The following is a 13262-nucleotide window of genomic DNA, read 5'->3' as shown; positions in this document are numbered from 1 at the left end:
TCTCCTAGAAATTAAATTTTTATACAACTAAACTGCAACAACAAAAACATGTTGTAGAAACATAGTCACTGTCTATATTATATTTAGAGGAAACATATTTTTTGAATGACTGAAGCACTACAGTGCACTAATGGTTGTTGTGGATAGAATACAAGGCGCATGGCTGAGACTGGGGTTTGCATCCCGGGTCCTGTCTGTCAGTAGGTTTAGGAAATAAAAGCACTCCAGATTAGGATGAGGAAACCCCACCACATTTTTCCTCTAATATTAAACAAGTGCTGTGGGTGCCTGAACATAGCCATAAAGAAGTTTAACTAGAAGGGCACTCAGAGACTGCAGACCTCTGCCAAGGCCAATGAGAAACAACATACACCAGACTTCAGAGAGAAAAAAAATCAAATTCATAGTAAATGATCTGGATTTTAATGAGTTCTTCCCTAGCCCATGGCTCCACCAAGTTCAGTGCAAATCGGTTCAGTTCCTTTTGCATAATCCTGCTGACAAATAAACGGACATGGGTGAAAACATAACGACCTTGGTGGAGGTAATAATGCTGTTTACAAATGGATCTTGTACTGCAAGATATTCTGACCGATTACAAATACAATGTCTGTATACATTTTACTGTTCAATAATATATGCAACTTGCCAAGTATCAAAATTGACCACGTTTCTTGCCGTAATGTAAAACAGAATCCACTTGCAATTACATTTCTGACAAAAGGTATTTGCTGTTGCAGTTTAGTTGTATAGAAATTAATTATTTCAGGAGACAGAGTTGGATGAACAAAGTGTTTTAAATGGTCGCTGCTATTTTAGTAAAAAATGTTAGAATATTTTATTTTCTTCACACAAGACAGTTCAGTTTTTACTCTTCAACCCAAGTTTCCATCTGCACAGTATGTGAACTAGTTTCTTGTTAGTAACCTAGTATTTGTTCCTGAAAGCAGAGAAGCATTATCAACTGTAGCTAACATGCTTGCTGTGTGTCTTAACAGTTTTAACAGAAAGCATTTAGGTATTCTTTGAGCATCTGTGTATTCATCGTGTGCAGTCCAGTATGTGTAACAGCCAGAGCTGTTATCACTGCCTAATGCTTTTCACATATAAGATGATATCAGTGCCTAACGCCTTACAAAGAATGAAAATGAAGAGAATACCAGTTCTGTGGTCTTTCATCTCCAAGCCAAAGCAATAGAATGCGTCGAGATAAAAAGGAGGAGTTGAAGATCTTAGACTGACAGACAAGGGATTTCTCCAGGATTTTCTTTAAGAAAAAAATGTCTACATCACTGGCCACTGTCCATTTCATTAATATGTTGTCTTATTCATGCTCTCTTCTTGTGAAATGTGTATGGTGCTTTGTGGCAGGCTGTAAAAACAAAGACAAAAGCATGAGAAGCAGTCAAAAAATGTCAGGATCAATACTGACATATACTGAGCTCGTTCTACAGCTGCAAAGAAGACTTGCAGCCTACACCAGTGGGAGGCATCCATACAACAGCACAAGGTGATTGTCTTGAATTCTGTTGTAGCTTGGTGAAGCACTAACTGGCAGTCATCACAGTTGGACTCCAACATTACAGAAGTAAGAGCTCTCTCTCTCTCGTTCCTTCCCTGTCTCTCAGCCTATTGCATGGAAGAACAGTTAATCCAAGAGCCTCTTTACTTTTTCTGTGGGATTTCATGAACATTCAAAGACAATGGATGGGGTTGCTAATCTCAGTGGTACAGCTAAATCCAAGACAATGGCAAATAATACGAGTCGGCTAAATTCCACCATGTTGAAGCGGGCCTAAACCCATCACTTGTGCACTGGAATTACAAGGGAAATGTGCGTCATGTCAACAGGATCTGGTGCAACTGTCTTCACCCAGAACAATGCTAATCTTAAACCACCTCAATGTTGCCTGGTTGGCGACATATTTAAATGAAACTGAGCTAATGAGAAAAGGCACGCCTACTGTGAGACAATAGTTGTGCTTGGAAAGCCCTGACTACTGACTGCGAGGGTTCGTTTCTAGTCTCATTCTTTGTTCCATGTTAGTGCGGCTTTCGGTGAAAATGTAGCATCGTATCTTTGTTTGGGTTGTATATTATTTCACTGTCTTGAGCTTTTCTTAAAGACACTGTACCTAAAGACTTGCAGTCCTCAGTGGCACTGTTGTTATTACTGTGCTAACTGGTTCAAGTTTGGTAACTTTGGTAATTTAGTTGATGTTGATGTTAAAAGATAACGTTTTTATTGATACATCACTGTGTGAATTAAAAGACAAAAGTGGTTCTGAAGTGTGATAATAAAATGAACAGAAATGTTACTTCAAATCATATAATTTTTTTTACCATATGTAAACACATGGTCTTGACAGGAAAATAAAGTTAGGGCATATCAATAGAATGGTGATCACATGGGATTAAATGCACTTTATATGTCTCAAATTTTAATTACTCTAAATTAAAGTTCTGTAATGTAATGGTAAAGTAACTGTACTTCATTAAAGCTGTAAAATACCTATCTATGCTATTTACATTAGAGCCAACAAACAAACTGCTTCCAAAATAATAAGATACAGTAGTGCATTAATATGAGAATACATACCAGGCACATCTATGGAGGTGTTGTCCTCATCCAGCAGTGTTGCCATTTTTTGATACAGTCTGTTTTCATCTGCATTTAATATTGCTACAGATTAAAACAATTATAAAATGCATACACCTTCATTGGTGCTGGAAAATTACATGCATTTGTGTGCTTCAGAATTACTTCCTACTTATCATACAAGTCAATCTAAACCACATCTTAACATACAAACCAGACATATTAGTCTTGGCTGGAGAGGGGTGAAAATCAAGTGTATGCAGAGAAGTAATGAAATAGGAGCATTAAAATGCCTGTTAGATGGCCTGTCATCATGTGATGAGATTTGGTTTGGCGAATCCTTTGATATTACATGGCAATGATATCCAAAAGATACAGGTGAAATGGCTTCTCCATTAACAGCCATGTTTCATTATAACATGCATATTACTTGGCTCCCAAGAGCTCATTTTTTTATAGCCCTACATTTGGATGGGGCTGCAAACTATTGATATGGCTCTATGGTATCACTTGACAGGGGAGAAGATATGCCATGGTGAAATAAAAACTGACCAATGATACGTAACCTTCGACAATGACAAGCAAGTTGGGTAGCCAATCTAGTGATGCCATCATCACTAGACTTGGTGTATTTACACAGACTGTCCTGCTGTCTCAAATGGTCTGCTACCAGTGATCTCTCTCACCTCACTTTAATGAACCGAGGAGAACTATTATGACAGAGAATGGCATACTTAATTCCAGCTCATCTTCGGTGCTGACCCCAGCCATCCTGCAATGTCTTGGGTCTGTCTGCTGTGCCGGTGACGGGTCAAAGTAATTTTGGGCACGTTCATCTCCTGTGTAAAGTGCGACAGGAGAGAGAATGAGAGGAACAGGGGTTGGGAGTAGGTGGGGGTGGGGTGGGGAAAGGAAGAGGGGAGTTGTACAGGTTCAGGTTAGTGGTTATTAGAAGCACATGAAGCAAAATGTTAATTTTGAAACCCACTCTGTCGAAGGGCAGGGGCAGCGGCTGCTACCAGATAAGGCAGAGCTAAGATGAGACAGGAGTACAGAGGCAGAGAGAGAGAACTGGGAAAGAGACTGCTGGGTTTCTCAGTACGCCTCTCCATGGCCTGCGGTGCTCTGGGGCCTAATTAGCATGCTGCAAAAGGTCACGGCAGGCAGTCTCTTAAATACGATCGCCATATGTTTGCCGTGTTCAAAAGGAACTAATGAGAAAGTCTACGAGCTCAAAAGTACCTGGAATTTCAAAGACAATACCTTCTAAATACTCTAAGGTCAGTGGCCTGGAGGACTGGGCAAGTTTGGAGGAGCTGATCCAAAGGAAAATAACCTGAGCCCATGTCTCATTGACTTCTTATTAGCAATCACTGACCTATGGGTATCAAGTCTGCTCCACAGAGTTTATGGGAATCCAATGGCTCCAGGGCCACCAAGCAGCTTTCTTAACCCCAAATCATACTCATTACAGGCCTTGAATATTTCACTCCAATCTAAATTGCTTTACTTGTATTTCTCAGGTTGTGGGGCAAAAAAATGCATGGTGCATTAAATCATGTTATATATTCCACACAAGGATTGCCTTTATAGATGTCTGAGGGTATTGGTGCTTGGATGCATGAAAATGCAAGTAAGTGTGTTTGCATAGGATCACCCCTGGTCCACTAGGCCACTACCCAAAAAAACTCACTGTGATTCTTTCGTGCTCACATGAAATATCTCCATGAGGTTTTCACACTCTGTCCTTACTTTAAGTCAGACTGAAATCCTTATTAAACAAGGAGCAGCCGTATGACTCCTCAATGGCACCATAAATTGACTGTGAAATTCACGTTAAATCCCTCTACATCGTTAACAGAGAGTTTGAACAATTTCTGCGCAAATAGCTCTGAGGTTATGAAACCCTTTTTTCAAACACAAATTTGCATAATGGTGGTAGCTTCGTGGATCGCCTTTTGAATCATATCTGTGATTTACCTAAATAGTCTGGCTATCCTCCAGTTCATCTCTCTAATGAAAATATAAATTCTCTGTTCTTACATGAACAATATCAATAAAAGCACTTCTTGCCGGTCAGAGTTGGTCTTAGTAGAGAATGAGAGATATGAAAGATTTTGGTAAAGGGCAAATAGAAGTGTCAAAAACAGGAACCATTGTTGTGATCTGCTAATAAAGGCACACAAGTTACATAGTGCCTATTCACACCGCACAATAAAAAAAGTGTTTTTTGTGGGGCCAATTTTGCTTCTTGTGATTTATAGTTTGTTTATGTACATATCATATTTGCACAATTACCACAAAGAAATGAAGTTATAAACCTATAAAACACAGTGTGTGATAAATGTATACAATACTCTTCGAGATATGCATGTGATGAGAAGCTGCAACTCTACTTGAGACAGCCCTGTCAATAGTACATAAGTAATAGAGTATGGCATCTGGCTTGATTTTCATTTCTAGTCAATAGAACAAAAGAGAAAAAAATAAAATCAGCAATTTATCTCACCTAATCTCAAATATATGACAATATATGTTCAAAATAGTGGATAAATGTACCTGATGTTGAAAAAAGCTTTTCACTGACTTGGAAATGGAAAGAGGAGGGACGGAAAGAGGAAAGAGGAAGCTGACAATGCATCACTTATAGACAGTCAATGTAAAGGAGTGAGCAAGATAGTGTCTGATCCCCTTGTCCAGCTCCAGTATTAGTCTCAGTTATCTATAGTTTAACAATAGAAAGTTACAACATCTCTCTAAACTCCTCAAACCAGACAGCCAGACAGCGCAGACCACTGTCTCTTATGTTTGCAACTTGACATTTGCTATGTACTGGTCAGCGTTTTCAACACCAAATTAAATATAAGGGTGAAAAGCACAAAAAAGCAAAGATGATGGCTTCTGCAGGGGTTGATTACCATGCTAAACTGAGTTTAGAATGATAATTTTCAGCCAGTTAGAGTTTTATTGATTACTTGTTCAGATTTAACATTATTTGTCCACATCATGTGAGTTTATGGTGCGTCATTTTTGTTCATATGTTAGCCAGTTCCACACACCAAGTGTAACCCTACCTTTTGTGCATGGAAATAGCTGATAATAATTACTCGCCATGCACAGCAAAAGCAAAATAAACCACATTAAAACAAGCATCTAACATGTGACTCATCCCTGAGAAAACTGGCATGCTTGCAGCCTTGAACACATCCTTTACCATTTACCATCCCATTCCTCAAGAGTTCTCCCTGACATACTGAATTATAAGGGGGCATATTGGTGTGCCTGATTGGCCTTAAGCTGTGTTTTGGGGGCGTTCTGAGTACACCACACAGACAGCGGATCGGCTTGGTAGCATAGTAGCATATGTAAATGCACTCTCCTATGACTCCAGCCCACCACAAGGCATGTAGCCGAGAGTGGGTGTTAAGGCTGATTGTGTCGAGGGTACTTCAAGATAGAGAAAGAACACCCACTACTGAAGCGTTCTCCAGCAGAGGAAGAAGTTATACGAGGGTTGCTTGTTAGGACACGCTTGCTTTGGAATGCAGGAACCAAGGGCCTCTTGAATGGAGAGAGAGAACGAACGAGAGAGTGAGAGAAAGGTTAGATCAGGAACATATCTACTGTCAACAAATTTGAGGCTAATGAAGAATGAAGCTTCACCTCTTTCTTTGGCAGGGGCTTGCAGCTCCATTTTTTTTTGGTGAGCTGCAAGGGTGCTATCTGGCCTGTCACCTCGAATTTCTCTCCCCAGCCAAACTGGAGGAACGGAAAGCTTGGCACTTCTTTCTCCATCGAAGGCTGGGTTTTCTATGCCCACCACTGCAGCTCTCTCTTCTTTCCCTGACAAATAAGTAGAAACATGAAAAAAAAATACAAACAGTGACATGATGAGGCTATACAACAGTTGGGTCAATGTGACTTGTAAAAAAAAGGAGAAAAAAAGGCATATAATATAATAATAGCAACAAATTTTTTGTGATTTCTGTGCCCTAAAATGTTCAAGCGCATCCCCCTCAAATGACACTAAAACACATTTAGGTTAAAATTAAATCAGAATCTTGCAGGAGAAGAAAAAAAGAGAAGAAGAAGAAGAAATGATTAAAATAATTACAAATTGCGCCCTGACAAGCAAGAGCAAAATTTAGCCCAAAGCCATTTGTCTGTAATTAGTTAATTAATCCTTACACAAATTATGAGCAATAACTCATCAAGCAGGACTCACCCATCAGAAATTCAGCCGACTTGGATTTCTTCTGCTTAGGTTGCTGCAAAGCCTTCTGCTGTAACTTCTGGAGGGAAATTGTTAAATGAATAAATTAGCTGCAGAATGAAGATCATCATTTATGATCCGCAACTAACACAGTATTTTAAATATGGGATGACACTGAAATGTCATTTAATTTACATCGCTGCTAAAGGGGTCAAGCACTAATTGAACAACAGGAGTGGAAAAAAATTTAATCATAAATAGATAAGAAAAGTTGACATGAATGTGTAATGAAGGTCACATTAAAATACTTCCTCCTTGTTTTTAAAATGAATGGGCACCAACACTCTCTCCTGGAAAATTATGCATTTTTACACCGGCTGCATTAGAGTACACCGACATGGTATTCAAATAAATATGTAAATCCAGAAACACTCCTCATTACTTTCATTCACATGAACTCAACCTAAAAAGTCTCAAAGGAGAGAAAAATAGTCTTTAAATAACATCATGCCAGGTCCCGTGCATTTAGTAAAGCTTGGAGAATTTTCACTTAAGATTATATATATAGGCTATATATATGTTGTTGTATATTGTCCTACACTAGTACAGTATATATAATAGTGTTGTAGGTGGTCTACACTAGCATGAAATGGAAAGAAAATGAAGAAGGGATGGATGAAAGCAAGTATGTGTTTCTTTGAAATCAACAGTATGTGGAACAAACTCTGCAGTCCCACATTTCTCTCATTTCTGCGGACAAGCAGAACAATAAGAAAGCTGATAAAAAAAAGGCATAAGTAGTTGTTTTCGTTATGGATATGTTTACATAAGAATGCACCATATAAAAGAGCTCTGTAGCTCAAAGCGTATGGAGCTTTTTAAGCATCATTTTATGCAGATTTCAATGATGAACTGTGCTCATGCCCATGAACATCATGTATTTGTATACAATATTTAATTTCAAAGACAAAATCAAGGCACAGAATGGGTGGGGAGAGTATTTCAACTCTAAATGACAGAGCAATTAAAAAGAGGAGGACTACATCCAGACCAATCTGGTATGAGGAGTTTTTGTAAATCTGTTTTTACATTCAACAAGCCCTACAGCAAGACATTCATTTATACCACTGAGATTAATGCTTATCTAATTGTAACTTATTTAAAAACCATTTTCTTTTCAACTGGGTACCAATCAGTTTTTCTGAATTTCACTCATACTGTGGAGTATGAGACTGGCAAATGCTGCATCAGTGGGGATTGTTGCTGTGTGCTTTTTTTTACTATTTTTATTTCATCTTTACACACCTTCCTGTAAGACAAATATTGTTTTGCATACAGTATGCAAATTGAGAATCTCTCTGGCACAAATATGGGGAAATTAGTCAGGTTACTTTACTAATAAGAAAATTGTGCACAATCACCATTTGTTTTGTATTATACCAGGAAACTTAAATAATATTGTGTTGTAAACTAAAGCAGTTATTTAAATACGCTGCATGACATTTGCATTCATTATATGGTATTAAAATTTTGATTGTTATTGGAACATCACAGTCAGTTCTGAACCTCAATGAAGACATTTGAAATAACGTCCCTCAACAGTAAATAGTTTAATTAAGTTTTATCTCAGGCTAAACAAATGTATTTAGTTTATCACCTGAATAGCTGCACAGAATCATCTAGAATGTGTAGCTGCCTGTAATACATACATGTAATGCAGACAGTTACATGTAACATCAGTCAAAATTTTAAGAATATTACCTAAGATTATTTTCCTTAAAATTTTTCTATAGTCATTTCCCTTGTTACATTTTTAAATTAGTTTATGTCAGTTCTGCTCTGGGCACTATTTTTGTTTTTGTCTCATTTCTGACAGTGACAATTTCTGGCAGTATGCAAAGTGAATTAGCTCCATGTCCTGCAAATGTCAATAAGTCCTCTGATTACTGTGAATGTAATTTTTGCCTTAAGTTCAGTGAAAAAAAAGCTTAGTAAACACACCAGGGAAAGTACACAGAAGGAATACAGTAGCTTCATACACCCCAGGCCTAATGCTTTGGGTCATTGTCACTAAAATCTAATCCACACAGCACATGTGAGCCTTTCTGTCTAGAGAGCTAAGAAAAATGCCAAGTTCTCATCTCTTTCCCTAGACCCCACTGACATTGACAGCATGCTCCTTGTAATAAAAGGACTGTTGTTTAATGTGCCATAACTGGATGGAACAGCAGATGTTGCATTTCTAAAACGATAAACAACAATTCAATCCTGAGGGAAGAAAGGTATCATAGAGGTTTCTGAAATAAGCTGAATTTGAGCTTAAAGAAATGGCCATTTAATAACTAAGAACTATGATAGCAGAAATGTAAACTGGCTCAGCGCAGGCTGAGATTTCGTAAAAAATGTGCCTGTCACATTGTCATGTTACATTTTTTGTGCCGCATCAAAATCACCTGCCAAGAAATTTGTGTATATTACAACATACATATAAAGTATCATAACGGAATAGCCTCTGAGTTTATTCTCTTGTCATTTGAAGGCATCTACACATAGTACTTCTTCACTATGTGAACATGAGAAAAAAATAATTTATAACTGGTGACAAAAAAATCCATGGATTTTTTTTCTTTCTTTCTTTTTTAAATGTGATTGTTGTCAAAAGGAATTGAACACAACAATTCCTTGTTCAGTTCTTGCTGCATTCACAGGCATAGCTAGAAGGGCTTGGGGAAGACCGCTTGCTGCTAGGGGCTGGTGGGCACAGACAAGCTAGAAAGTGAATTTTGCATACTGTACGGATCATCGCCCAGTTCAGCCCAGTCACATTGAATCTGCCATCAACCAATTGTGCTTCATGAAACCGTCAACCCTCATTTACGTCTGCCTGTTTTCTTCCCCACTCTGCTGTAAACAAGGCCCTAGCTTTGAGCTGTCTTCCTCTGTCCCTGTGAGCACGATTTGCCAGGGGAGTGCAGACAACCTCGTCTTTAGAGAGCTACTTCAAGCTACCATTTCCAGACAAGCACCCTCTGCACCAGGCAAAGGAGTCAAGGACAAGAATGCTTCTGGAAATGACAAGAGTCTTAAGAGATTCACATAGTGATCACTGCACATGTTTTGTCTCTTCCTTTAGTTCTAATTTGTACTTGAAAATTCCTTATATCAGGTTTGTGTTTTTGTCTCTGTCTCTGGTGTGGTACTTATAGTGGCAAATTTCAATGTGAGTGAATGTATACACATATTGACAGCCTAATAAAATCATGTCTTAATATAAATGAATATACATCTTAATGGGTTGTGATGAAATCATAAAAGACATGATAAAGATGAGAGTGAATGCCTTGCTAAATCAATAAAAACATAAAAGTTGATTTTGTTTTCATGTTTATAAAGTCTCCTTTTATCTATCAAAATAATTAAAATGGCCATTTCAATAAAATGTCATAAAAATAATGAAAACATCTACAAAGCATCTTTATTTAAATTATGAAAGATAAGGTTAGCATTTCATTTCAAAGGCATACAAAGCCCAGTTCTACCCTTAAAATGTGAAACCATCTTAATTTATAGAGCAGCCTTATACGTGCACAGTAATTTTGACCCAACAGTTTCTTATTAAACAACGACCGCGTCAGTTGGTGTAGACAGAAAACATAATTAGTATTCAAGCTTAATTAATCTACGCTGGCCCCCTTTAAGTGAATTAGTCAATTATTTATGCATGTGTGCTCCTTTGATGCTAACAGATTATGTATGTTACTGGGAAAAACCTTGAAAAATGACTTTGAAAACTTTCCACCATAAAATGTCACTACAAGCTTCTGCACTGACTAAGAAATGTCTGTGAAGACCATGAATAATTATGAAAAAAAACCTTAATGGACTAAACTGCCAAACTTCTACAAATTTTTATTATTGCGAAATCACCATACCAAATGTTTTAGCGCCAGTCAAGTAAAACATTGCAATTATCTGTCCAAAATCCAGTGCAAAAGACAAAATAAATCAGCCAAATATGTACTTTTTTTTGCCCTAATGCACGGAATGGAAATCTAACACAGGTCGGATCAAGGTCTTTCCTGGGATCATGGGAACTCCTTGGGATTTTCAAGAGCCTTTTTGTTTTTACCCTTGAGAACCAGGCACTGGCCTCTGCACCCCTCAATCCCCAATTGAGAACCCAGAGGCAGCGCAGAGGAATGCTAAATGTCAATGGTCAGACTGCACCGGCACCTTCAGAGTGAGAGAGAGAGAAATGGAGGTATATGGCCTGACCTCCTTGTGCTCAGCTACACTGATATGTAGGGCCAGAAGTGAAATTGTACTCACACTGCCAAAGGTGTCCATCTCTGCAAACTGCAAAAGATCATCACTGGATGACCGTGATCTCTGAACAATGGCAAGACTGCAAAACATAATGTGTGAAAATATGTAAGAAGTCTGTCAAAACAAGATAAACCTGTATTGCTTCCAAGAATCTGAAATGCACAAGTAGAATATGCCATTGACTTAATCTACAATTTTAAACATGTCTTATAATTCAAAGTTTGTTGATGTAATTAGAACTAAAATTTGCAAAAGAGCTCTTTTAATAGCTTAGTGTGCAGCACAAAATCCTTAATTCCAAGCAGTGTTATGTTATCTCCCTCCTGCTTGTGTGTTTAAAACTGTTATCTCTGCAATGCATCTCAGAGTATAAAGGACAATAAACACCATTTATTATCACAGATAAATTATTTGCCCTTATCACTGAAATAGTTTATTCATTTATATCTGATACAATATCATTTGGTTTTTTATCATCTTTTCCTATGGTAATTCACATGGCTTGCACAAGTTTCTGCTGAAATCGCAAAACAAACCCCAGGCAAAATGTGAAAGATTATCCCATACCATGCAAGCTAGGATGAAATGCTATACTTTTTCACACTGAACACTGCTCCACTGGGTGTGATTGAAAAACATGTAAAGCTATTGAATCTGTGGTTTGTCTATGTGCGGGAAAATGAGTGTTGTAACAAGTGGGCCAATGTTTTTGTAATTGTTTCAAATTACACTTGGTGTAATAACTCAGTGAAAGTAGAGCCAGTGTGCGGTCCATACACATTAACTAGGCAAAGACCACAGGATATCCATGCACCTTATCATGGCCCACAAAAAAAAAAAAAATTCTTTAGCGATAATTCCAGCTGTGTCTATTTGTGTCCAATGGTGCTTATCATCAACTACACAAAAGAAGGATAATACTTTTAGATAAAGAGGTACTTTGCAGCACTTCCTTTACATGTGTATTTTATTGAATTAAAGACACCCTAACATTCCTGTTTTTAATTTGCTGAACTGTTTTTCTGGGTTACTAATAGAGATGTGTGTGTGTGTGTGTGTGTGTGTGTGTGCGTGCGTGCGTGCGTGAGTGAGTGAATGTTTTATACACGCTGTAAAATTGTGATGCTGTGAGAAAAATACATCCATTAGTTGTAAAAACTGCATGCCTCCTGCCAAATACTGGCTCCCTGACCAATAAGATTGCCAACACTATTGCTAACCATATAAAATACTGACTCACTTTTCTGCTTTTTGTCAAAAGCAATATGCGAACATTTTACAGTATGTGCAACAAACCTATTAAGTCCTACAAGTACAATGTACTTGCTGGAGTTAGCATCCATCCGAAGAGATAGCCATGTATGAGTTTACTGCCTGTTAAATTACCTCATGTGCTTATTGAACAATGCACCCATGCAAACACGAGCCAGCATGCAACTATATTATCCATTCAGTGTTTCCTTGCGAATGTATTTGTTTTTGATCCATAAACCACAGAACTTTTTGCTTATTTAATTACAACAACATGCCTAGAATAAGCAGCTCTGGTCAGAGTTTAACAGTAGAAAGACAACACTGCTGTCAATTGATTGTTATTTTGACCTAAATTCTCCACAAACCAGTCTTTTAAGGTTTTCAGAATTATGCAAGTTTGTACAATACCTCCTTCAATCAATGGCCTTCTGTCAGACACCAAAATTCCACTTTTTTAGCATTTTTATAGCCTGCATGAATTAAACACAAGGCGTATAATCAATGAGTAAATTGTTATATATTATCCCTAAATATTATTAATGACAGTACCAGAACATTATATGAACCAAAACTACTCCTTAAATCACACAATAGTTATGTAAGTATGTACATTGACACCTAAAATGGCATGATACTACATTTGACCTGGAACCCTTTTTTCCATCTCCCTTTCCTGCCCTGAGAATGACCATCTCCTCTGTCATCTAGTCACCTAAGCTCAATCAAGCCTTAATCCAGAATGACAGTGCAGTCTGTGTTGCACTAGACAAGGCACTTCCCCTCTTCTATGGCATGTAACCTGAAATCTTCGTTTGACATTCTTTTTTCTTTTCCATGAACACAGATAAGGGATGTAATTCAATAGTCACT

The 13262-nt window shown here is 37.8% G+C and overlaps 1 protein-coding gene across 1 annotated transcript in view; it reads right to left on the bottom strand.

Moving 5' to 3' along the window:
- Positions 1 to 7211, bottom strand: part of LOC111237249 — an 86521-nt gene extending 79310 nt beyond the window's left edge. Inside the window, exons 1-5 of the mRNA XM_022766268.1 lie at positions 7185 to 7211; positions 6825 to 6891; positions 6263 to 6442; positions 3334 to 3438; positions 2600 to 2683 (exon numbers count right to left, since the gene is read on the bottom strand). Of these exons, the coding sequence (XP_022621989.1) occupies positions 2600 to 2683; positions 3334 to 3438; positions 6263 to 6442; positions 6825 to 6891; positions 7185 to 7211 (463 nt within the window). The remainder of the gene's footprint in view (positions 1 to 2599; positions 2684 to 3333; positions 3439 to 6262; positions 6443 to 6824; positions 6892 to 7184) is intronic.
- Between the last annotated feature and the right edge of the window lie 6051 nt (positions 7212 to 13262).

Source organism: Seriola dumerili, unplaced genomic scaffold (assembly GCF_002260705.1).
Source record: "Seriola dumerili isolate Sdu_G_001 unplaced genomic scaffold, Sdu_1.0 BDQW01000822.1, whole genome shotgun sequence".
Taxonomy (NCBI): domain Eukaryota; kingdom Metazoa; phylum Chordata; class Actinopteri; order Carangiformes; family Carangidae; genus Seriola; species Seriola dumerili.
Note: the sequence above shows the minus strand (reverse complement) of the source record. Positions and strands in the feature narration are given on the sequence as shown.